This window comes from Lacerta agilis, chromosome 2, assembly GCF_009819535.1.
Source record: "Lacerta agilis isolate rLacAgi1 chromosome 2, rLacAgi1.pri, whole genome shotgun sequence".
In the NCBI taxonomy this organism is placed as follows: Eukaryota; Metazoa; Chordata; class Lepidosauria; order Squamata; family Lacertidae; genus Lacerta; species Lacerta agilis.
In genome coordinates this window covers 54,955,353-54,982,403 of record NC_046313.1, presented here as the reverse complement: position 1 = coordinate 54,982,403, position 27,051 = coordinate 54,955,353, and the positions used below count along the sequence as shown (strand labels likewise).

Here is a 27,051-nt window from a genome sequence, read left to right as displayed (position 1 = left end):
CACAAAGGAAATCAAATTTCTAGAATAACACAATTTTCTTTTGTGACAGAAATCTAATACGTCATAGTAATAGGTACTTTATAGATGTATAGGATTTTATGTACAATGTAAAAGTGTGTAAAGAAACAAGGTAAATTTGAATTTCATCCAATTTCTTTCCGCTAAGCCGTGAACTTGCTTTTTTTAGATAACAGACTGGCAAAGTTCTAGCTTGGTGGCTTACAGGCACATTCAGGCAACCATCCTTTGCATTTTGTTTCAGTTTTGTTCCTCATTTTGCTGCACATTTCCTGAACACATGTGCTCCATTCTCCTTTGAATCTGGTGCTTTTCCTTAGTAAATCCTGAAGTTGCTTAGCAGCACCCAGTACCTCAATATATATGAGGTAGTCTTTGGGGAGAAAGATTGGGGAAGGAGGGAAACTTGAGGATGGCTCCATAAACTAATCCACACACATTCTGCTAGAAGAAATTAACATTTAAGATACACCTGCAACACAGAAGCAAAGCATATCCTGTATTGTCTTCCCTTTCGCCTGGCAAGGAGAACAGTTAGCAAATTTAATAGTGAAATTATAACTATATAGCACAAGCAGGCAATTCCTTTCATAGTTCACTTCCACTTCATGCTTGATCCATTAAATTAATTATTAACCTGCACACACACAGCATGGCATTAAAAAGAATGTCGCTATCATGTACCTATTGGACCCTCTCCTTCTTCTAGTTGTCTCTGGTCCATGATGTGCCTGAACATGGGCAACAGAAAAGCAATGGTCTTTCCACTTCCTGTTTTAGCAATGCCAATTAAATCACGTCCACCCATAATTGCAGGTATAGCTTGGGCTTGGATAGGGGTGGGCTTCTCATAGCCATGCCTTAAAAGAAATAAGAGATTGTATGTTAAGAACCTGAACATTCTGATATGCACATTTAAAAAAAAAAAATACAGAGTCAAAATTATTAATTGAAATTAAAATACATCACAACATATATATGATTAGTGAACAAGTGACACAAAAGAATTAAGTTACCTGTATCTACCCTGAAATCTTGAATTTGGATGGCTTATTAGATAATTTCTTTTACACAGACCCACATGGTAACTGCAAACAGCAGTGTGCTGCAAACAGCAAAAGTCAGAAAGCAAAGACCCTGACAAGGAGAATTCATATACACTTCAATACATGCATGCTTCATTTTGCTGCAGTTCACTTACTTTTTCATGGAACTCAGGATTTTCATAGAAATACCACACTGTACCCAGGTTTTAATTGGTTTAGGACATCCTTTACCCTTGACTATAATTCCTTCCATTTCCAGCCTATATGCATTCACCTCTGAAACACAATCCAGATTAGAATACTGATTAATTTATCCACACCAATCAATGCCCTCTTGTAAGATATTCTCTGTACATGTGATATTACTGGCCTCTGCAGCAATGTTTTTGATAAAGCATACTGAGATTTACAATAAGCTTTCTATGTTGTAAGCATGACTACAAAAGACAGTGTTATGCATTAACATAGGCTATTCTGTTGATGACTCTCTTTTCCTAATACAGTAAGCCCACAATTTATGTGTATTTAACTTGTGCACATTCAGCTTTAAGCACTTGGAGAAAAAGAAAAAAAATTAAAAGGGGGTTGGGAAGGGTGTGCGTGTTCAGGAGAAAGGAATTTGGCAATCCCACCAACATTGTACCCAATGCATTTAGACTATATACAAAATTGGCTTTAGTGCAATCCCCAGAATGTAGCCCCCACATAAACTGAAGGCTCACTGTATGCCAAGTGTCTCCCAACATATTTTTATCCATGGTCATCTGAAATGCAACATCTCTGAAACTAGAGTTACTACTACTTTGACGGTTGTTATTACCTTCCTGAGTCATCTTAGCTAGCTCTGGGACTTCAACATAGAAGTTTTTCCTGTAGGGCTCATATTCAATCTTCCCATGATCCACTGGTTCCAGCAATTTCCTATGTTTGGTCTGGTACCCTGTCAGTGCAGTCTGGAGATCTACTTCCTCCTCTTCAGAGGAATACTGTTGAGTTGTAAAATCACAAAAGCCAAACATTCAGGCCAAGTAATATTCAGGCAAAATCTGCTTTCTGCAGAGCATGTTTACCTTATCTTGATAACTGAAAGTTATACTAAGAGCAGACTAGGGCTGGGCAATAACTGGTTTCCAGTATAGCGATATATCATCAGCTAAACATCGTGGTATATCACGATATCTGAAATCAGGAACGAACTATGTAGAGGTGAACAGGAAAATGTCTGGGCAACTGCTACTACTTACAGGTCTAAAACTGATAAATGATATTATCAATCACCTCACGGCCACTTTCAGCAGCAGGAAAGCCAAAATTCATCCGAATGAGACTTTAGGTTTGGGACTTGGCAAATGGTGGTACTCAGGACAATTCAAAGTATGGTGATGAGTCATAGTGAATAGAAATAATCTGGGACTGCCAGCAGGCCTGCTAGGTGGCAGAGGCGGCAGCAGCCTGGCAGCAGTGGCACAATAATCAGCAGCTTGAGAAGCCTTGTCATGGCAGTGGGCAGCAGCAGTAGCAGCAGCCTGCGAGGCCTTGTTGTGGTGGCATCAGTAGTGGTGGCCTTCAAGGCCTTGCCACAGTGGCAAAAGCGGCAATGGCCTGCAAGCCTTTCTCATGGCGGTGGTGGCAGCAGCGGCCTGTGAGGCCTTCCTGAGGCAGGCTGCCACAGCTTCTACCACCACTTCCCACTACCGCCAGAAGGACTTGCAGGCCGTCGTCACTTCTTTCCACCATGGCGAGGCCACGTAAGCCCCACTGCTTTTGTCGCCATGAGGCCTCGTAGGCTGCCACTACTATTGCTGCCCTCTTCTGTTGCCACCGTAACAGCAAGATGCTTATCCTAATCCTTCTCACTTCTAATTATTATCAGTGACTTTGCAGTTCTGAAAGTATAAATCTCAAAAGGAAGGTATTAAGACTTAAGTATAGGCAAATGCCATTATATTTCACAATGCCTATGGCAACTCTTCATTTTTTCTGTGGAAAATATACAATTTTGCATATAGATTGGTGAACATGACAAAACTGGGTTACATACATGGTTAAAACAAACTGTTTTCTAATCTTTAAACTTGATAGAGGATTTCATATAGCAAAATAAACAATTTGGCATGTTGTAATTACCTCCATTGCATCTTGGTCATTCACCATAAGTTCTCCTTTCTTCTTTTCTGTTTCTGGAGATGCTTTTTTGGTTTTCACCACTGTTACTACTTTAGTAACTGTTGGCCCAGATTTCTTTAAAAAGAAAAGGTAATAAACATTAGAAATTTTACAAGCCATCCTACTAGCAAACTCTACATGGTACTAGATTTGATCTCATATATTTCAGATTTAATGCACACAAAAAACTATTTTAAGACCTGAACTTTTTTTTAAAAAAAATTACCTTTTCACTTCCACCTCCACCTCCACCTTTTACACTTCTCATATTGAACTTCTTAACCTCTTCTTTCACTTCTTCCATATATGCATCTAATGGATCAAGTTCTTCATCTTCAATCTCATTACCTTCCTTTTCCCCTTCTGCAGTTTCTTCATCATCATCTAATGCAAAAAGAGATTTTAGTAGTATTTAAAACCATTCTGGGATACAAGCAGTTTGTACAATTACAATTCATGCTTTCATAAACAAATGAATCAAATTGTTTCTTCTTGCCAAACAACTTTGAAAACTCTTACACTTGCATGCATCCATTTATCACAATCATCATCATCATTATAATATTTGTATACTGCGTTCATCCAAAGTTCACAGAAAATGAGAACACAAATACATAATAAAATAAAAACAAATCCCCTCCCACAAACACGTTTAAGAGGCCATAGAATGTTTAATCAGCCAAAGGCCTGCTTATAGTGAAACATTTACACCTGGTACCTAAAGATATGCAATGAAGGCACCAGGCAAGCTGCCCTTGGGACAGCATTCCACAAACAGGGAGCCACCACAAAAAAGGCACATTTTTATGTTGCCACCTTCTGGACCTCCCATGGAGGGGCACAGAAAGGACCTCAGATGATGATCACAGGGTCTGGGTCAATTCATATAGGCTCAGAAGCTTAACATGGGCCCAACCCAATGGCCCAGTTTGCACATCACTGTAAACCAAAGAATGATTTATCATGACAATGCAAAAATGCTGGTTCCCAACAAGGAGCTTGCACCTATTTTGCTCCTCCCCAGCATGGGATGGCAGCTAAGCCAAGGTTTGGCTTAGTGTGTCATCTGAGTCTGGAATTGTGGCTAAAGTCTCTCCAACCTAACCAGAACCCGTAACTGCAAACCTTGGCTACATATCATAGTTCAGGAGAGACCTTAACCATGATCCCAGGTTTAGACAACACATTGAACCTAACCTTGGCTTACCTGCTACACAGCAGCGAACTAAGAAGTCTGGGTGCTATTTCCTCCTCAGGATAGGAGTTTGCATATTTGCATACTATCAGCAATGGTTTGGGCTTAGCATGACATGCAAATGCAGCTCATCTTCCCCTCTCCCTTAACCACTTTGAAAGCAAAAAAAGTAAAGTACATATGACATAGTACACCACATCCGCACATGTTCAACAGCAACAAAAAGGCTTCCCTCCCCACAGTTAGTTACATAAGTAGTTAATACCATCATCATCTTCTAAGCTCCATTTTTTCCCCTGCTTCATTTCTTCAATTTCTTTCTTTAGTTCTCCTATATTTTCCATAGCTTTTTTGCGCTGTTCTTCTCTCCATTTCTCTACTCTTTCTTTTCGCTTCCTCATTTCCTCTTCTAGTTTGTTCTGATCAAAATTCTGAGGGAGAAAAAGCAACCATATGCAGTTACTGATCACTGACATGAACTCTGTTTTTCCAAAAGGAGATGCAAGACATTGCCAGTCACATCCAACATAAAATCTTGGGAAACTCGTGTAACAATACAAGTTCACTCTCTTGAAGAATTAAGTACTGTCATTCTGTGCCTTGGACAGCTACTCTGTTTCATTCACTAATGAAGCAAAACATAAGCAGCAGAACACAGGAAAAAGCAAGCAGGTTCCAACTGCACAGCTGTAATTACAAGAGACTGTTGTTACAGCAGCAGTAAGTAAATGCCCATAGTCACAACACAAATGTAGCTTATGTTCTACTTGTTAGAAGTCCTCAATTGAGTCACTACATTCTGTCCAGAAGAAAGGAAGATTTTTGTGCTACATGCAAAGAAACAAGACTTTATACAGAATTAGAAACACTATGAAGTCAATAAACTACAGTATTGTGCCCATTATTGAACAATGAAACTTTTCAATAGTTACTATACATACATTTACATCTTGACCCTTTTCTTCTTCTTTGTCCTCTTTCTCTTTTTTCTTTTCTTTGTTAACTTCCACACCTTCTACCTTTTCTTTAGATCGTGATCTGAAAGACAGTATCAAGAGTTGCATATGACTGGTGGTGAATGTCAGCTTCCCTTAAGAGGCTTTAGGTGTAGTGAAGGAAACAGTAATGGTATTACACATAAGTAATAATAAACTTTGGTAAATTGTTATTTAACACTGGAATCCCCAACATGGCACCCACAGACACAGACTTTGCACCTGTCAAGGCCCCCTGCCTCTCTCAATTTTTGCTGGGTGTGAGCTGCCCGCTTCTTTCCTATGCATTCTGTTTGTTTTTTTGGGGGGTGCAGGTACTTTGCCTTTTTTGAGAGGGGGGTTCTGAGCACTGCCAGTTTTTCTTACACGAAGTGGATATTTTGTGGTGAAAGTAATAGTTTTAGTTTTCTAAATGTGCTCTGAAACTCAAAAGGTTTGGGAACAATGTCATTGCACTCACAGAATGACTTCCATTCATGCAACAGAAATTCCCCTCCCTCTCTTTTCCCAAAGAGCAGATTACGAGATTTGCACTGTAGAATCCTAAAAGCAGATTTGGAGGGGGAAGAGAGGGAGAAGTTCCATTGAACAAGTAGAATTTGTTGAATAAGCATGCTGACTTTGATGGATACAAACCTGTTTATTAAAAAATAAGACTACCACGTTCAACAGGACTCACACCCAAGTAAATGTGCAAAACATTACAGCCATAAAATATAATCTAAAGCACCCTCCCCCAACCTTTAGTCCCCAAAAACTAATGGACTACAACCCCATCATCCCTAACTACTGTCATGCTGGCTGCAGAGGATTTATTACTTATTTGGTGCATTTATTACCTGCCCTACACAACAAGGTCACAGAACAGGCTACACAGCAAAAAGACAGTACAATATAAAATAATGACAGCTAAACTCAGTTCAACATAACCAGTATACAATCACAAACAACCAATCAAACACTCCCAAAAGCTGGAGTAAAAAGCTGTACCTTAGCATGCCTTCAAAATATAAGTAGAGTTGCCATCGGACACACATCTAAAAATAGGTATTTCCAAAATGTAGGAGCTTCCACTGAAAAGGCCCTACTGCATACCACTGCCCCCCACACTGGTGCTTTTTAACTTGTTCATAAGCAATCTAGAGTACAAGTATGAAGCGATGCATTTCACATATATGCTCCTGGGGTCTGAACTAGCAGTGACTGACCAGGAATGAGACCTTGGGGTTATAGTGGATAGTTCAATTAAGGTTGACCCAGTGTGTGGCAGCTGTAAGGATCATTAGGAAAGAAGCTGGAAATAAAACTACTGAAATCGTAACAGCATTACACAAAGCTATGGTATGAAGACATTTGGAACACTGTGTACAGTTCTAGTGACCACACATCAAAAAGAATAATTTAAGAGTTGGATAAGGTTCAGAAAACGGCAACCAAAATGATCAAGAGGATGGAAAAACTCCCCTATATGGAAAAGTTGCCGTATTTGGATTTATTTATTTTTAATTCAGAGAAATGGCAAGAGGAGGCATGACATAAGTTTATAAAAGTATGCATATTATGAAGAAAGTGGATAGACAAGTTTTTCTTTCTGTCTCATAACACCCAATGAAGCTGAATTTTGGAATATTCAAGACACAATAAAGTGTCTTCTTTACACAGTTCAACTATGGAATTTGCTTTTACAGGAAGGTGCAATGGCCACCAACCTGGATGATTCTGAAAGAAGCTTAGACAAATTCATGGAAGTGAAAAATAAAAACAACCACTGGCTACTAACCATGATGGCTATGCTTTGCCTTCACAATTAGAGGCAGTATGCTTTGGAATATCAGTTACTAGAAACCATAGGAGGGAAGAGTGCTCTTGCACATGCCCTGCTTATGGGCTTCCCATAGGCATATGGCTGCTACGGTGAGAGCAGGACACTGAACAAGATGGCCAGATCCACCAGGCCCTTCTTATGCCCATGTGACTCAAGGGGCTTCAAAAAGAAAAGAAAACTGTCTGCATTGCTCTGTATTTGCCTCTTGGGATCCTGGCCTTAAAATCGTCATGCACGCAGATTTCAGACATTTACAATTTATAGGCATATACCAAGTGTTAGGCTCCATTTTGATCTTTTCTTTCTTTCTTTCTTTCTTTCTTTCTTTCTTTCTTTCTTTTTCTCTTTCTTTTTGAAAGCAAACACTTATTGAAAATTTAATTTCCAGAATACCTAGGCATAACTAATAGTCCTAGTGTTTATTTTACACCTCCTGCAAATCAACTAAAAATGAATGCTTGTTTCACTAAATGATTTAGCACTTGCTTTGGAAGTGTTAGTGTCCTCCAAGGAGTCACTGCTGGCTGAAATGAATGTTTTAAAACACACACCTTCTCTCAGAATCTGACAGACTTGGCTTCAATATGAAAGCCATTTATCATGTTTATTATGGATTTTTATTATTCCCACCTCTTCTCCCACAAAAAGGACAAATCCAATTCAAACATGTGCTAACCCTTGGCTATAAATGTAGAAATCATTTTTGTTGGTAAAATCTTATAAAGTTCTCTTTAGAGCCCACTGAAAGGTTTTAACAAAAACCATATGCTTATCTTAAACAACAGTTTATGTCACTGAACTTTCAAGACATTATCTTTGTGACTTTAGAATAAGGTTGATAAAGCTAGATGGATATATTTCTGAAATGGCTTACATATTTTTATTGTATACCTTGACCACATGCTTGCTAATACTTTTCATTTAGCACACCTGTTCTTAATTTTGAGAAAGCAGATCTGTAGAACAAAGAGGACTCCTTCAGGTTTTCTAAGCATAGTGATAGCAGCACAGAGGCCCCAGAGGAACAAGTTATAAAGAATGGTTTGATTTTCTGAGAGGCCAGAGAATCACCAATGCCATTTTCTTGCAGGCCAGCATAACGAAGCAGCAGATAAACACAGTACACAGCAATGAGAGCACCAAGATGAATCACTAGGTGGAGCATGCACACAACTCTATATAGAGCAGCTCCTCAACAAACAAGTAATAGAACTAAATCTTTTCTTACATAGTATTATTTACAGAAAAATAAAAATAAAGGGCTCCCTATCATAATGGTACATCTAACAACACCGGAGTACACAGATTAGAGTGTATACAACACCAAGCCCCAGTCAGGAAGAATGAAGGGAGGTTTTTGGATATAAGTTAAGAACCTCAACAAGAAGAAATGGTTCCCTCATTATGAAGCCTGATACAAAAACTACTCTCCATTACATGTCCCTCACATTTCCTGTTTTGTGTCTTTGCTGACTCTCTGCAATACTGTCTTTTATTGGAATTGCTTTAAAAAATGTTTGGATACAGCTTAGGAATTGGGCGGGGGGGAGAGAGAGAGAGAGAGAGAGAGAATACAGAACTGAAGTGTCTGAGGTAAATAAAAGTTCTAAAAGGAGAAAGTCCACCAAAGTGGAACAGCAGGTCAAACCTAAAAGAAAGGCAAATGCAAAACATCTGTCCTGGATCTCGATCACAATTTTAAGGTTGTTATTATCACGATAGTTTCTGCTGCAATCATGCCAAGTTCAGATGAGGCAAACATGTTTAAAAATGTGTAAAAATGTGGGGCTCTTCCTTTTTGGCACTGTGGTGGTGGTGGTGAAGCAGATTTCAAAGCAGTCAAATGAAATATTGTAATAAAACTTGATAAAGGAAAGGACTTTATAATGTAGCATTTCCCAACAATTAATCTTCTAATGTCAGACTCTGAATTTTCAGAACCTCGGCATTTCATCTCTAGCACTAATGGTTACAGCAAAAGCATTAGAAATTTACTTGCAGTTCACACCAGGACAGAGGGAAGGGAGAAAAGAACTTACTAACTGGACACCATACAGAAGCAATTAGGCATATTTCCCCAATGCTCTTCCCTAATCACTTCATTCATTCACTTGTTTCTTCATATTCAAGCTCTTGTCCCGATTCCTCACAAACTCAATACAATCCTCCTTTTTTTTTATTCTATCTATGCCTTCCTATATGTTGCTCTCTACCCAGGGACATTCTTCTTCTCTCGTTGATATTTATCAGAGTTTTCTTCCCTTCCCAAAGTCACAGAACAGGTAGCTGTAACTCCCTATCACACTATCAGAGATGCTCCAATACCACCACCACCACTTCACAGCACACAATTAAACACTCCCCTCCGCATTTTTTTTTCTTCTAATCTTCAAACGAGCTGTACAGATGGCAGCTTCCCTCTCTGTTTGTATGCTTAATTCATGGTTATCCAGAGTAAGTTCAAACTTTCTTATGACTTGTCTATAGAAAGTTGACCATAATTACAGCTATTCCATTAAAGTATTCAAATATTTAAGAAAATAGCATGCATTAGTATGTCAATTACCTGTTTTCTAATTTCTTGTTCTTGCCAGGGCTAGAAGATCGGGACCGCCGCCCTCTACTTCGGCTTCTGGATCTTCTTCTCTCTCGACTCCGTGATCGTCTCCTCTCTCTGCTCCGTTCCCGCTCTCTGCTTCGTGAACGCCTACGCACAAGCAGATTTTGGGTAATACTGTGTAAACAAAATATTATTTCTAGTTTAATCATTAAAAAGAGAGATAGTAGAAAATGTTCATTAGTAATCTAAAAAGATTTAATTAGAAATCTAAAAAGAAAACAGGACAAGCATCAATACCAATGATTACAGCTTTTCAAGGAAAATGACCAACTGAGAACACTTCCTACTGGACACAACTTCTAGTTATAGGCAACCTCTTTCACCGGAAAACATCCAGTATCTCCCGGGGGAAGGAATGTTTTAATAAGTTATTCAATTTTCCTTTGCTTACCTCACACGCTTTCGATCACGTGACCGAGATCTCCTCTTGTCCCTGCTCCGTGATCTTTCACGCCTACGTTCTCTGTCCCTGCTTCTAGAACGTCTATCATCTCCACGTTTTGCTCTCTTGTCAGATGGAGAGCGACTCTTAGAACGGCTACCAGAACGCCCTCGTGATGAGGAGCGCTTCCGATAATGCCTGTGGTAGCAACAGAATGGTCAAGATACACAACACCAAAATTGGAGTTTAGCATACACAACCACAGATGTTTTCAAAGAATACAATCTTTAGAGCTTTTAAAAAGGTTAAAAATTAGCTCTTGACTTATCCTCGCATGCTGGACAAGGACTGAGGAGGCACAGCTACAAATCTCACTCAACCATGCATGGGCCAATCTCTCTTAGTCTAATCTACTTTACAGGCGGGTGAGCGATTGTTGGTAATCCCCCCCCCCAAAAAAGCTCAACAAGTCTGGGCAATACCCCTCCCCACACTTCCTCAATTTGGAGTCCCAAAAAATAGGGGTCATTTTATACACAGGGGCATGTTATACACAGAAAAATATGGTAAATAAGATAAAATTGAGAACTCATAAGAGGGGCTGACGATGTCATTTTGGTTCTTCAAGCTCTATTATTTTGTATTTAAAGTATTTCCTATTCAAATAGAAGCATGGCTCAAGGCAAAGAAGCATAACAATAATAGAAGGAAAGCAGTTTAGTAATTAATAAAACAGTGAGTAAAAGCAAAAATAAATGATAAACTAACATCCTTTGAATCATTTCCAGGCAACTATTAACACTGTTAATTTCTAGGGCTGTAATGTCATGTAGATTATAAATTAGGACAGAAGATAACATAATCCAGTTGTAGGCAGCTTGATCAAGCAATCCAATTTCTGGATAATTGTATGCTCAGCCCCTAAATTACAATGGGACAGTCATTCATGTCAGCATTGCCTATTGTTTAATTTTGAGATGGGGTGGAGAGAAATAATGCAGTAGAAACAGTAGTATTTTTATGGCCAAAATGTTAAGAATTGTACTTTCCCTCTACCATATATCATAAATTAGAAGTATTGGGTTAATATACAAAATACATGCCAAACATTAACAAGAGAGTCACTAGCACCCTATAACACAGCTAAGGCTGCTAAGCAAACCATACCAAGAAAATCAAACATAGGGCATAAAGTATTACTTAAAACACTGCAACCTAATTAAATATCTTGCTAAAACCTTTTGTGGAACTGAAAATATAGGAAAAATTAAAGAACTGTATCTTGTAGTACTATGAAAAACCATCAAGTCCCAGCACTGGTTTCTTCCTTTGCAACAAATGCACTTAATCTTGAGCAGGAAGAACCCGCAGACGTCATAAAAGAATAGGGGCCCTGTAAATATCTAAATTGGGCCCCATACAGATATAGCCTACTGAAAAAGCATGGGAACTTTACTAACACAATCATTAACACAGTACATCTGATCTTAGAAAGTGTGAGATAAAAAACTATTATTTTAAATAGGGTAACTCACTGTTTTTGTTTGGACACCTGTTGCTTTGTTGATCTAAGGAAATAAGAAAGATTAAGATAAGCAAGGTGAAACCTTCTACTAAACCAGCATGAAACCTTTCGCACTGTGTGACATAAATGGTCCAGACTCATGCTATGCAATACTGGGATTTTCCCTAATGTCATGAAACCATGTGTTACTGTGAAAGTCACTACAAGCTTATTACGGAACTTTTCAAACCATGTTCCATGCCAGTCAAGAGTTTTCTACCATTTGGAAAAGACAGAGGTCTAAATATTATAAGAATTTTCAGTAATCAGCTATGAATTCCCAAGTACAAAATACACACATTGTCCATTAAAAAAAACAACACACACACACACATATATGCATACACACACTATTTCATTTCAACATACATGCAGGTAGAGACACAATCACCTGGTTGTATGTTTTTTTAGTATGGAACACGGTTAAAAACACACACATGCACAATTCATACTTGTTGGATAATGTGCATTTTAAACTCACGGAGTGGGATACACCTAATGAAGCTTTCCCTCTGCACCCACCCTCCAATTAGCTTAAGGGGAGTCAGGAGAACCTCCAGAACAGTGTGCAGGTGAAAGAGGAGAGATCATTCTGTCTGGTGATGCTTGTGCAGATGGAACATCTGTCATAGTACAACACTGAATTTTACTTAGGTATTCGTGTCCATGTACTACAACAAAAACCATGAGAAGCAGCCGTGCATTATTGTTACTGGTTCAGTGAACAGTCTGAGAGCCTCCAAGGATGTAATGGTGTTAAGCAGGGATGGGTTAGATCAGTGCCTGGCAAGACTACTGCGGGCCCCACAAAAGTTGCCCTGAGCTTCCTAAAACAAGAATGAGATATAACCAAGAAAAAGAAAAATACGCAATCTGCCAAGTCACTATTAAGGTTCTCTCTACAAATTATTTTGGATCAAGTATGCTACAACCATTCATTGCTAGTCTTTGTTCAGCCTAGCTACCATAAACCTGCACTGCAAATCTTTCATTCCAATATTGATTAACAGCAGTAACACAGTGGCAGCAAATGACATATTGAACTTTTAAAAAAGAACAAAGTTGACCTTGCCGAGGGCCTTCTTGGTAGTGGTGCCCGCCCTGTGGAACGCACTCCCACCATATGTCAAAGAAATAAACAACTATATAACATTTAGAAGACATCTGAAGGTAGCCCTGTTTAGGGAAGTTTTTAATGACTGATGTTTTAATGTATTTTTAATTTTTGTTGGAAGCCGCCCAAAAGTGGCCGGGGAAACCAAAAAATAATAATAATAATAATAATAATAATAATTATTATTATTATTATTATTATTATTCTGTACTCATAAAATCTACATTCTCAGTCTGTTAGAACCTCTCTGGTAACAGTCACATCGAGTTTGCTGTTCATAAGCACAGGTCATCCCAATTTACAGAGGATTATGACCAGTCTGGATAACTGATGACCTGGTACAGGTGAGAAGCAGCAACAAATTAGAAATTAATAAGCAGAGAGGAGGTATAATTTTGCATATTTTATTACAATTGAGTAGAATTGATCTCATGAACATCAAAATTAATCCAACCTTGCATGGGAAATATGTGGCATTGCCTTTTCTGGATGAAATTTATATTTTGAACACCATTCTGTTGGGTCGTTGAAGCTACTGCTATCGACCCCTGGCCTGGGGATGAGGTGGGTTCAAAAACAGGGACAGAAACATTCCTGTCCGGGGGTGGGGTGGGAGAGAAGGCTGGCCATCAGCCGCTTCAAAACACATAACAGAAAAGCAGAGCGAAAAACTGCCCTGATCATGCCCCGTCTAAAGTTGTAAATCACTATAATATAGAAAAATAACGACGGACTCTATGAAAGTGTCTGAAATAAATATTTTTTCAAACTAAACCAGAAGTCCCGGCCCGTTTGGCAGTTGCGACACTCCCGACGGCGAGAAGCTCGGGGAGAACCTCGCGACCCCCGAACGGGCTTCCTCGCCTTCCTCCCGCGCGGCTCCCCCTGACGCAGCTCCGCCGGCCCCACGAAGGGCCTCCCACTTTTGTCCCTTGCGGCCGGCTCCTCGCTTCGCGGAAAGGCCAACGCGGGTAGAAACCAGGCAGGGCCCGACCCGCTCCCGCAAAAGGCCTCCCGGCTCACCTGGACTCCCGACCCATAGCGGCCTCTTCCTCCTTCCTGACTTGATCCCTCAAGGCTTAGCGACGGCGGCAGCCATTTCCGAAGGAATAAGCGAAGCGGAAATGAACCGCGCTACGCAGAAAGCGGAAGGGGCCGTCACCCGCGTTTCCGCCAGTCGGGGCACAGCGACCCCTAGCGTCCGGAGGGCCAAGCTTTCACAGGCTCTGGCCGGGACCTTCCTCTCTCGTGCGTTTGCTAGGGAGGGACACACTATCAAAAGCACCACTACCACCCCAGAAATAGATGGTAACAAATTAATAAATTGTTCCCCAAAATGTATGCCTGGGTGCTGGGTTGGAAAAGGCTGAAGACGATTGCTTCAATGCACTGGCCCTGTGTACCACCATCTAGTATTAATATAATTAACATACACAAATACCCAGAAATAGCTAATATGCGATAGCAAATACTTCCTACTTACAACCTGGATTCATGTCTAACACAGAACAGGTATGCAACTCTTTATCTTAATGGAGATGGTAGAGTATTGCTATAGGATTGGGTGGTTGGTTTGGCTAATGCCTGTGGATCCCAAACAAGTCTGTGTTTTTGTTTTTGTTTTAATCTGTAAGACTGTAGTCTGTGGTAGAAGGAACTGATGAACTGGCCGAAGCTGTTTATTTTTTAAGTTAACAGCCCTAGCAGGGCTGCTAAGTACCTTTTTGTTACAAGAATAAAGAGCTGGCCAAATCGTGCTTCCAGGAGAGATGATATATTGCAGGTAGAATAGCCAAGAGCTAGTCAGTATGTTTAGTCTGGGCTGAAGCTGCAAGAAGACAGGAGGCCTGACTTTCTCTGTGTGCTTAATCCAGAGCTATGGGTTTTGAGATCTCCCTATAAACTTAATGGGGAAGCAAGATCTGTTCAAGTGTTAATGCCCTGTTTAGTGAAGTTTTTAATGCTTGATGTTTTGTTGTGCTTTTCGTTCTGTTAGGAGCTGCCCAGAGTGGCTAGGGAAACCCAGCCAGGTGTGCAGGGTATAAATAAGTTGTTATTTTGTTATACTAAATCATATATCCTAAAATCACCAGTCTCCAGTGACCTTCACTCCAAGGAAACTGAATTGAGATGTGTGCAATAGTATTACAGTGAGCAGAATCCTGGGATGAGGAGACCTGGGACAGCAAGTTCTTTAATTGTATGGAATTATTGCTACTTCATTCTGCTTTCAGTGGCTTTAAATGCGGAGACATGCTACACTATCAATTCTGCTTTAATTCATGTGTATATATACTTTTTTAACACAGTCACTGCCCAAGGATCTTACAAATATGCCATGTGACTAATGGATGTAGATATAAATAAAACAAACCACCAAATCTGGAGAGAGACTGGACAACTGTTGACCTAGTAGTAGTGCATTGGTATAGCCTACAGTAAAAAGCTACTACCGGTAAGTGGTCATGGTGGAACTGAGTGGGTGAGAGGGAGACAGGATTGGCAGAGAAGCATGCTGTTGTTAGTATGATGAAGGGTGAATTAATCTTCCTTTTTTACAGGTGTCCAAACACAGTGTTCCCGAGTTCTTCAGATGTTCTTTCAGGGTGGAATTGCACAGTATAGTACCACAGTTCACATTTTCCACAATTGTAAATAGAAACATGGCATTTCTTTATTTCTCTCATTAGTTTCTGTGTTAATTTTTCTAGAAGGGTGACATGCCATGCTTGTTGCTACCAGCTGTTCAGTATAACCCCCCTTCAGGTCTTTCTACACATTATTGTCCTTGTTCAGCTGGTAGATGTCATGTTGCCTATTGTGGTGTGTAAATAGATTCAACAGAGCTAACTGGAGTATTTAATTCTTTACTTTCTAAATCATGCTTGTCCATAAGTTACATGAACATATGTTCTATAGTTGGAAATGAAAAGAACATTGGAAATATATTAGTAAAACACTTGACAACCCAAGTAGTCTTTAAAAATGAATTACAAAGGCGTGCCAACAAATAAATGGTGACAGACAAAACTTTAACAGACTTCATAGAAGCAGTCTAGAAATAATTACACTGGAGGACATACATGACCACATGAGGTTTATTGGATTTTGCAAAATGAGGTTTTTGCAAAAGGAACCACATACAAAACACCTTTTTACTATTCACCTGCTATCCCACCCTATACATCACTTTTCATAGCAGAAGTGGGCAATATGGGAACATTCTATGTTCTACCCATTAAATCTTAGACTGATACTGATTTATCACTGTTGAAAAGTCCAGCATGGCAAATTTGAATTAAAGAAATTCAGAAACACCATCTGAAAGGTGTTTTAATGGTTAATTCTATCAACTTTCCAAAACTATTAGTTGAGAATGATGAAAGTTTCAGAGCATTTTGAAGGTTTCTGTGACGCAGATACAGTATTTCTGCAACAGCCACTCCTTACAGATAGAATTCTTAATGCCAGCTCAATTTCAGCCCTCACTTGCAAAGCAATTGTTCTGAATCTTTTGTATTAGAACCTTTCAACATGTCAACAGAGATACAGCCAGACCTTAAAGAGGCTGTTTTACTTGGGATACCATAACATATACAATTAGATGCTGAGATTTTATCGTAGTGCAAAGTCTACTGAACACAATAGAATATATCACGGCCCAATTCTAGAGAGGAAAGAAATACATGCCCAGGAAAGAACTCAGATACAAACAGGGCTTTGCTTGCTGTTTTTGCCACAACAGTTCCTACTGCTAAAGAGTAAAGTTGGTTTTTTAAACTGAGCAGAATCATGTCTTCAGCAGGGGGAACTGCCATGGCAAACACCTCAATCCAAGTGCACAGATGTCTCCAATGAATCCATATTTATTCTTAAAACTCTTCTTCATGTAACAGATATAATTAGAACAGTGAAACTTGGGTCAATGAATGCAGTATTAAAACTGTAAAGGAGGAAAGAAGCAAAAGAAGGAAAACAGCTTATTTTGATTATCCAAAACAAAAACAAAAAAGTGACCACCTCTAAAAAGAGAAGCTACATTAGCCTCTATAATCACAGAATGATTTCAGTAACTTAGGGGATCACAGCTACGTGGGTAACACCTATTGTTTACGATGGCCACTGTACCTCCAGAACATTTATTCCCTTTAATTCTTAAGGTCCCAGACAAATATCCACTCATCCTTCAGCATAAAGGGAACAATTACATAATAGCCTGATTTCTCCCAGCCTAATTTCTCACTGAATACCTAAGGCTGGTGCCAATTACTTGTCAGGATGGCAGGTTCAGAAGTGAACCAGGGATCACAAACATTGCACATAGCACTGAAGCAGAGCAGAGAAAGATAGGGAGGGAGAAAGTAAGGTTGGGTGTGCATCCTCTCTTAATCTAGGCTCCATCTGAACCAGCCTTTAATATTATAGGGTTCTTAATTTATTTTTATTAATTTTTTTAGTAATAAAATCTGTTTTTAATGGTAAACAGCAACTGTGATTTACTGAAGGAACTTAACTCTAAATAAATAAATAAATATGAAGGACCACCAGCTAAAACCAAGTAAAGACTTGTTTTAGGGTACTGACCAATAGAATGGAACCTTTCAGAAATGAACCAATCAAGAGCATTTACATAGAATTGCCCTAATGCTTTTGATGGAAGACACTTCAAGTATCTGTTTCAAATGGGTTATAAAAACGTACTTGTGAGTCAGCATTCCCATGTGAAATGAACATGTAAGCAACTGTACAAACTAATCATTTGATTAAAATTATGGTTAAAATCTGGTCTGTACTCTTACAAGTCACATTGTTCCCCTGCTACTGATAAATGTAATGATCCCTTGAATGTCCCAAAGAGGCTGGACTCCACATGCTATATTCTTGCGAAGGAAAATGTGGGAAATAGGAAGCAGAAACCTGTGTTGGTTTACACTACAATGAACAAAAAAAAGCACTTGTCAAGTCAGAGGAATGAGCAAAACTTGTGACATTTTTAAGTACGAAAGTATAGTTACCCAAGAGAGCAGCTTTTCAATTTGCACTAATGCTGTATATTGCATTAGATCATGTAAACACAAGTAATTAAAATTCCTAGTCAGGTAAAAAAAAAGATAACAGGCAGTATCCAATGCAAGTCAAACTCAAGAGTAGACTAACTGAAATGAAGCACTAAAATCCACTGATTTTAATGGGTCTACTTTGAGTATGATTAACGTTTGATATCACCCAATGAATGCTTAATGGGAACACATACAGAAGTTGAATTTCACTGCTTCATCTTAGCTCTTGCATTCACATCCTAAAATCAAACCTTCCTAACTACAAGAAAACAAAGAGAATACTACCCATTTAAGGAAGACATAAAATGATAACATACATCCAGCCTAATTCTATTGTAGAATCAATCTTGGTGCTGACCATATTTTTGTAAGACTATCCTGACTGCTAAAATGCATGAACTGAGGGATATAAGCTAATAAAATAAACTCCTAGGATATTCCTATGATAAGCTTGTATTCAGAGCATTCCTTCCATGAACAGAAAGATCCATTTGGAGGAAAAACTGAGACCTATCAGAGACTCCTGCTGGAAAAAGGGAGAGGGGAACAATTTTTCTGATCCCCTCTTCCTCTTGTGCCACCCCCCACATGTTCTGGTGAACCCCCAGCCCTCTGGTATAGGAGGAACACAAAAATCACCTCCCCCACCTTTCTTCCAGCAGGAGCATCTGATGAGTTGAGTTTTGCTCATGGAATTCTTGGATTCACCCATAAAGACTAACATAATTCTATTCAAGTAGGAGACTGCAGCTGCACTGTGCTCTCAAACCGTAGAGCCAAAGGAAAAGATTACAGTTTCAGGATGATTCCTGTAACTGGGGTGGTGGGCAGAAAGGGCACATTTCAGTTTTAGAGAAAGGTGTGTTCTTGGACCATTCACCAATATTTGCATTTGACCTTCCATATCTGAGATCACTCTGCACCCTACTCAAAATCTACCAATTCAGCTTCAAAGCTGGGACTTCAAAGCTCTTCCCTATCAAAGTATGCTTAAGCTGCACTGAACCAAGTATTGGATATAGGGTTAACACTGTTTATATATCCAGAGGCATGTATGAAATCAAGAGTGACGCAGTCCAGCTGAAGTATTACACCAGGTTCCACAGCTATCATGGCACATCAGGAACCAAAAAACACAAGCAGTTCATGGCAGAAGATGAAAGTAAAGAAATAGACACAAAGGTCTGTTAAAACATCCCCCATTTTGCTGTAAGTGTCCATGGAACGACTAATCACTTCTGCAGGGATCCCAGACAGTAAAAGAGCAGCAGTCAATACCGTGGTCTTCGTTTTCTTTTCGCTCTGTATAAGAAATAAAAATTACTTCATTTTTCACAGCTTTCATCTTTAAGCACCTTATCAGAGCTTTAATACATTTATTTTTATTAGGTATTTTGTGGTTTTATATCTTGATTTTATTCTGTGAACTGCCCTGAGACTCCCTGGTATAGGGAGGTATATAAATTCAATTAATAATAATAATAATAATAATAATACATTTCATAGGATTACCTAATATTCTACCATACACCTCTCGAAGTGCATTTTAAAAAGCAACTCAAAGGTATTTTCCTGTAATCTTGCTTGTTTGTTTCTATTATGATGAGCTCTTTCTGTTCAAAATAGCAGCTGGTGCTATTCTCTTACATTCATCAGGCAAGGGCAGAGGCTACAGTGATGAAGTAGTGAAGATGACTTTGGCACAAGGAAATGGTGTTATCACACTGGAAATTGTTCCTTTCTTCAAAGTTCCATTACATTCGCTTGCCAGTTGTCTATACTAAAGGGGATTTTTGTCCCCTAATGGTTACTTAATAAGTCCTTTGTCATCCACATTTAGTAATTCTCGTGTTTCACTCAATACAACTGTCACAAAAACAATGATGACAGCAAAGGAAAGTTAGCTGAAAATGTCACCAGTTTGAAAGAATTGTAAGATATTTGATCAATACGCTAAAAGATGAGAAGATGACATGAGGCTGTGCAACAATCCCTGGGCAAAAATGTAAAGCAAAGGGGACAGAAACTTCATGCCCAAGGCCCCAAATGCAGCCTCTTGCAAGGCCTTTTAATTCAGCCCTCAGGAGTCTGCCCAGACCATGGCCCTCATGAGCCCTGATCTGTGCCCTTGCTCAAGCGCTTTTGCCTAGACATTACACTTGAAAATTTCAGTTTGTGAAAACTATTTAAAGATAAAGTTTGTCCTCTTGATTGGACATATACTCTCGAAAATTGCATCGTTATATAAATTGTATGGTTGTATGTTTCTCATTTTTTAATGTTTACTGTTGAGTTGTGAATAGGGATTATTCTCATTATTGAATGGTAATTGTTGGCCTGAGTCCTTTGTTTGCTTTCTAATTATCTGCTACACTGCATAAAAGGTAAGAAAATTCTAACACGGAGCTTTTTCTGTCAAATCTTTTTTTAAGGCAAGACATTTTGATAAACCATTTGTCCTTAAAAAAGGTCTTACCTTTGGGAAATACTTTGACAACCCCATGTATGCAAGCTGTAAGGTAAGAAATGGAGCAAATATTGACTGTGGGGGGAAAGAAACAAAAAAGTTAAATGAAACAGAAAGTAGTAACAATAAATTCACATTGCTACATTATTTCAAGGAAATAGTCTATGAAGTGTTTCAGCCAATTGATTGGAAAATATAGAGAAAAGAACCAAATTTCAAAGCACCACTGTTGAAACAGACTGAATTTATATTTAAGGAAGATCCAGAGAAGTCACTAACATATATCTAATGTACTGGTACAGACCTATAGGGTTAGAATGCTATAGTAATGTCTAGGAACATGTCCATTCAAAAAGTCCCCAAGGAAAATTACATATGAATCATTCAGTCAATAATCATCCTTGCACATAATTAAACAATAACATTCAAATTTACTTTTGAATAATTTAAAGCAACTTGATAGTAGCAATGATTAGGCATTGCACTTTATATAGTTAGGAAATGCTTTTCTGCTGATTATCCAGTTCCCATAAAAACGAGCCTGGGAATCTCAAAATGGTTTGGATAGTTTTGTATGATTTTTGACAGATGATTATGTAACTTAAGATAGCAGTCTTCATTTTAATGTCTAGAAATTTGTGCCCATATCCGGCCAACTTGACCTCAGTCCTAAAATTAGATGGTTACATCTTCCTTAATGGTTCTGATGGCAAGAAAACTTTAGCCCATTGCTTTGGAGAGGCCACTTCATGTGATTAGCTCACAACAAGATTAAGACAAGGGGAAACCTAGGCGTATTTTGTAGTTATGTTTCATGCATAAGGCCACGTTTGTTCCACTATCAAATGTTATCACTGGCTAGTAAATTGTCAGCTGAGCTTTAGCACTATTTGCATAGACTGGAACAGTACTTGGCACAGCCTGAAAAGTAACCAACACTGCTGGCAGTCCTGGGCTTCCAGGGCTACCTATAGCTTAATTATTGTCAGTACAGAAGGACACCAAAGTACAGTAATTTCTTGATGCTTTTGCTGGGCCAGAGCTTACAACTTCTTGTGGTTCTGATCCTCTTGCCAACACTGTGTGTCTTAAAATAATCATTGCTCAATCATCACAATGCTTTACACTACAGATCTACAGAGAATTTCCCTTCAAAAATACTACCGGTACTTAGGGCAAGCCACTGTTGAAGAGCGGACAGAATTATGGATTTGGGCCTAAATCCAAATCTCTACTTAGCTATGAACTTAATGGGTGGCCTAGAGAAAGTTATTACTTTTCCTTATCTGTCTAATGCAAATTCCACTGTTAAACTTTCTGGGCTTATCAGTAAGGCAACCCGGTCAAATAAACAAGAAGTACTAAGTTACTAAGACTTTTCTTTACTCACCAAGTATTTGCACACAAAAGCTCTAACTCCAATGGCAAGTAGTGCACACCCCACTAATCTAAAAATGCGGAAAGAATCAAATTCCTCCACCACATTTCCATTTTCCTGGCTTGGCTTCTCACTGATAAGTTGGTTTCTTAGCTTCATCGCTTCATCAAACCTCGAGAGATACTGGTCTAACCCGTGGCGAGGTGCTCTCTGCGGAACCTCCATCAGATCCCCTCTGCTGCGCTGTCGGAGCTCGCCAGTGCCATCATTTCCAACCTCGGGAGTTATGCTAAACAAGTCCTTTTTCTCTCCCTTGTGCTCTATTGCACTGCTTGCATGGTCGGCTGTTCCTGCCAAACTGCAAACAGTGTCACCTAGCACAACCCGTTTGGAAACCGGAGTGGGAAGGGTGCTTGGCTTATCTTGTTCCAGCTGAAGTTTTGATTCTGAATGGCTGTCATCATCTAAAGAAGAGGCAAAAAATAAAGGAGTCACTATGCTAAATATTGTAGGTTACTCTACAAGACCTAGGCTAGTAGTCTTCCATGTTTTCAAACCTGGGACTCAGTTTAAACCGAAACATGCATCTGGGGAACATTTTCTTCTTATTTTTTTTTACCATATATTTGTATAGCGGTAGGGCTGCTGTTGTGATCATCTGAGATCAGGTCATAAACTGGTAGTGGATCCCTACTGACTAAGGTCCTAGGCCATGCAGCTGTGGAACTAAGCACTGTAAGGAAAAGAGGGGTCAAACAAGAATAGCATATACATTTCACATGGAGCCTAATAACACTCCCCCTTCCATCCGCAGCTAAATACCTGCTGTTTCTTTCAGGTCTTTGCACATTAAGGAACTGGCCTGTGCAGTGATATACTGACAGATAACCAAGGATTTAGTTATTTATACAATGGTACCTCTGGATGCGAACAGGATCCGTTTTGGGGCCCCATTCGCATCATGAGCAGTTTGCAACCTGCAGCGCCGTTTCTGCGCACATGCAGGTCGCGATTTGGCACTTCTGCACATGCATTGCACATGATGTCATTTGACGCGTCTGTGCAACATGCTTTCACCCAACCTCTCCCAGAGCTTTCCATTTTTGATTAGTCACATCTTCTCATGTTATCCAAGCTCAGTCAAACTGTGTTAAGATAAAAAAAAATTCCTTCCAGTAGCACCTTAGAGACCAACTAAGTTTGTTCTTGGTATGAGCTTTCGTGTGCATGCACACTTCTTCAGATGTGTTAAGATAGTTAACCATAGTTAAGATTAGCCATAGTTCAGGGTTTGGACAGAAAACTAAACAGTGGTTAATCTAAAATGAAGCATCTGTTCCCCTTAGTGTTGGCCAGGAAGAAGAGAAGGAAGGAGGGCATGTTTGTGGGGAGGAAGCAGTGCCAAACCCTCATTTAGCACAGGGGTGACTGCCCCCCAGGCCAGCTTTGGCTTCCCCTAAAAAAAAGTTCAACTCAAAAAAGTGGGTGTTCCTGAAACTCTTTTTCTAGAAAACAAAAGCACTGGTAATGGTGCTACAATGATAGAAAGGTGTAAACCTGATGGGGATGAAAATCACCCTCTCCCTGGCCTTCAGACCAATACTTTGATGACCAATACTTTGAGGATCCTCAGCTAATCTGCACAAATCAGCTGAGGGCAAAGTATACACATGCAAGTGTGCACAAGTGAGGGTATGGGGTGGCCACATCCAGTGCTGACCTGTGGCCTCTATAGAGGTTTGGCCAATACTGAATGTGACCCATGAGACAAAAAAGCTTTAGCAACACCTGGTTCAGGGACTCTTAAGTGCTTCAAGTTGTCATCTTTCTTCAGAGGATTACTAGCACTCTTAAACTAGAAAGAAATTATTTCAATCTCCAGTATTTCAAACACACTAGCATGGCACCAATACATACTGTGGAATCTCAGCTCTGAAAATATTAAAGAGTACTGGAAGGACACAGAAAGAATCAAAGCACGTATACACCTGCAAGCTCTAATGATTTCCACAACTCTCTTCCTCCTCTTCTTGACCAAAAAGTACTAAAAGCAGGAGCTACTGTACAGCTTCCCCACCTAAATGTTAAGTTACATTCTCTGTTTTTAAATACAACCAGAAGCACAGCACATTAATAAAACTATCTACATACTCAAAGAAAATCAAGGAACATGACAAAGATTCAGTATGCAAGCAGTAGGCAAATCGTCTAGGGCTCAGTTCCACATTTAAAAATGGCAACACAAGGCAAACAAGTGTTACAAATTATATCGTGAACTGGAAACATTAACTAAATGGTAAATAACAGGAGAGAGACCAGTCAGTCTGGTGTTATACTGGTTAGGGTTAAATGTGTAGAAAGATTCAAATCCCTGTTCTCTCATAAAGTTCTTGTGCAGTCACACCTTGCAAGCTTATTGCAAGGATACACCCACCCAGGGCTTCTTGCTGGTAATAGTTGTTTTAAACCCACACGTCATCAAAAAAAAACCTAATAAATTGAGTGAATAAATAAGAAACAGGTGGGATAAAAATGATTCAGAGAATAGAATTATGAAAAAAATATTGATTTCATTCAGTATTAAGTATTGAAATGATTCAGCATGGTTTGTTGGCACTTTCGCGTCAAATGTAAGAGCGTTCAGCCTTCTCCATTGCAAATGGGAACACAAATCCTGAACGAAACGCTCTTTAATTTATAAATTGTGCGTGATCTGTTCTTCCCAAAGGACGTAGAGGCAGGTGTGACCATTTTCAATGCTGAAACAGACATCCTTGAATCGCATGAAAGAACTTGATTCATCTTCAAACAAAGCACCTTTACTGAAAAGGAGAGTGGGGGATAAGACGAACGCGCTATTTCGCTCGGGGAGGGGCAGCGTCATTTTGAGCAATCAGATTAGCTTGTTAATATACGGGCTATGTTATCCCATTGTTCGGGAAGGAAAGGAGGGCTTGACGGGGAATGCTCCCACCCCCGGCAAGGAAGGAAGAAGGTCGTTCATAAGCGCCCTGGCAATGCAGGGGATCCCCAGCGCAGTCAAAAACCGCCCCCCAAAGCCACGCCCCGTCCTCACCCGCCTTTGGCCGGTGGAAGCCCATGATCCGGTTGATCCGATCCTCCGAGTTCATCAGCAGTTTCCTCCGGCGAATCTCGGCCCGGCGCTGAGAGGCCGTGAGTCCGGGGGCCGTGGCCGAAGTTGTCCTAGGACCCTCATGGCCGCCGCCGTCTCCTTCCAGAGGCTCCGTCTCCATCCCTAGCAGCACCGAGGCGGCGGCAGCAGCAGAGGCAGCAGCGAAAAGCCCTCGAGCTTCCTCTTCGCAGCAGGCACACAATGGGGAACGGCCAGGCCCCGCTCTGACAACCCTTCGCTAACGCGCAGGCGCCGCTGCCGCCACCATTTTAGGAACCGCCTCCAGCCGGTGGCACGAGCGGCGCCATCTTGGATGCGGGTTGTGGAGACAGGCTTTTACTGTAATCGCGAGAACTTACGGCAAACCTCGTAACCTGAGGCTGTTTTCGTTGGAGGGTGGCGCCCTTCGCAAAGATGGCGAAATCAGCCTCGCGAAGAAATGCGTGCCCTTGCGCGCTGGAGGGAGAGGCATTAATAGAGCCGGGGCGAGAATAAGGAGTATGCGATGACCTCATACAGCAAGTGGTGTGCGTGTGTCACAATCGCTCCACGCTGTAGCATTTGTCCTAATGCAGGAGATGGTGGCATCTTCAAACCTGACTCTACAAATGTATTTGGGGGAATGAAACAGAAAAATAGGACAATTACTCGAGGGAATGTAGTCTGCAAATTCTATGCACTTGGGAGTAGGCACCAGAGGTCCACAATCGGATTTATTTTTGGAGTTAACATTTATTAGCCTAGCATCCAAGCTGAATAGCCTGTTCTCAGTTTATGAACGAACAGCTGCCAACAGCTATTTACTTTTACTTTTGCCTTTCTCATATTGAACAAAAAAATTAAAACAGTGTTTATTGTTTTTCGTTTTTTAAACAGCCTTTTGTTTTCTTTAAAGATAAACAATCAGGCACCCATTTTGCTCCATTAAAACTAATTTTCCCTTTTAAGAAATTTTGAGCAACGTGCACCTTTTATCTGAGGAAATACAGATAACTTGCCCATATTTTAAGGGTTTGTCTCATTCAGATCCCGTTTTCATAGCTCTTAGCGTTATTTGGTCTTCGAGAAAATGCCTGCTAATCATAGCACATCTCTCATGGAAGCTTGTGGTCTTTTATGGAAACATATATTAAACAGAGCAGTAAGTACACACATACAAGGTTTTGTCTCCCTCTCCTATCATGGGTGCCTAAAAACACCTGGATGTCTGGGGGACTTCTCCAAGATAAAAGCAGGAAGAGCTGTATTTAGTTAAGGAATCAAAAATTGTTCCAAAGCTCAAAGTGTAAACTGACTCAGCTATGCAGTGCATACAAAGATGTTTCTCATGCACAAAACTACAAAATAGACATTAATCTCTTTACTCTTTCACAACCCTAGCAAAATCTAAAGCAGACCCACCAGAATTTGACATGTGAAATCATGAACATTAGCACTTAAAGTATAATAAAGTGTTCCTTACTATGGAGTGTTAAAAATGACACTTAGAATTAAACCATGCTTTCCATCATCTTGCTTGGAGTTCCACACCTAAGAGCTGTTTTGCAAATAGACAAAGTTCTCTGATGGTGAGAGCTGTTTGAGAGTGGAACAGACTACCTGGGAAGGTGGTAGACCCAAACCACAAATGTAGTAAACAGGTTGGATGGCCATCTGTCAGGAATTCTTTAGCAGTGATTCCTGCATTGCAGGGAACTGGACTCAACGACCCTTTGTGTCCCTTCCGACTCTACAATTCTATACAGCAGTACCTCGGTTTAAGAACAAGCCCTGTTTACGAACTATTCAGCTTATGAACTCTGCAAAACCGGAAGTAGTGTCCCGGTTTGCGAACTTTACCTCCGTCTAAGAACGGAATCTGAACGGTGGAAGGGCACCGGTGGCGGGAGGCCTCATTAGGGGAAGCACGCCTCGGTTTAAGAACGGACTTCTAGAACAGATTAAGTTCGTAAACCGAGGTACCACTGTACTAATAAACTTACTACAGCATCAGTCTTCCTGGTACTGTTAGGAGAAATATTTTTCTATGGTTCATATTCTCCCTCCCCAGACAGAACCATGAATTCCCTCTGCTTACAAAAGGACTAG

General features: G+C 40.0%; 2 protein-coding genes across 5 annotated transcripts in view; both read right to left on the bottom strand.

Moving 5' to 3' along the window:
- Positions 1-14,027, bottom strand: part of DDX46 (DEAD-box helicase 46) — a 33,342-nt gene extending 19,315 nt beyond the window's left edge. For 2 of the 4 annotated variants that reach the window (XM_033140116.1, XM_033140117.1), the window contains exons 1-11: positions 13,949-14,027; positions 11,783-11,815; positions 10,257-10,445; positions 9,812-9,979; positions 5,367-5,463; positions 4,691-4,856; positions 3,457-3,614; positions 3,192-3,305; positions 1,885-2,050; positions 1,220-1,340; positions 703-878 (exon numbers count right to left, since the gene is read on the bottom strand). In XM_033140116.1, coding sequence (XP_032996007.1) covers positions 703-878; positions 1,220-1,340; positions 1,885-2,050; positions 3,192-3,305; positions 3,457-3,614; positions 4,691-4,856; positions 5,367-5,463; positions 9,812-9,979; positions 10,257-10,445; positions 11,783-11,815; positions 13,949-13,965 — 1,405 coding nt within the window. In that variant the 5' untranslated portion in view covers positions 13,966-14,027. The remainder of the gene's footprint in view (positions 1-702; positions 879-1,219; positions 1,341-1,884; positions 2,051-3,191; positions 3,306-3,456; positions 3,615-4,690; positions 4,857-5,366; positions 5,464-9,811; positions 9,980-10,256; positions 10,446-11,782; positions 11,816-13,948) is intronic. The other 2 variants (XM_033140118.1, XM_033140119.1) reach the window with 1 other exon arrangement.
- Positions 14,028-18,997: 4,970 nt separating this feature from the next.
- Positions 18,998-25,129, bottom strand: CAMLG (calcium modulating ligand). The gene is made up of 4 exons (XM_033140115.1): positions 24,907-25,129; positions 21,843-22,294; positions 20,462-20,527; positions 18,998-19,287 (listed from the first exon to the last, which is right to left on the bottom strand). The coding sequence occupies exons 1-4, from the start codon at positions 25,082-25,084 to the stop codon at positions 19,105-19,107; spliced, it is 879 nt and encodes a 292-aa protein (XP_032996006.1). The 5' UTR covers positions 25,085-25,129; the 3' UTR covers positions 18,998-19,104.
- Between the last annotated feature and the right edge of the window lie 1,922 nt (positions 25,130-27,051).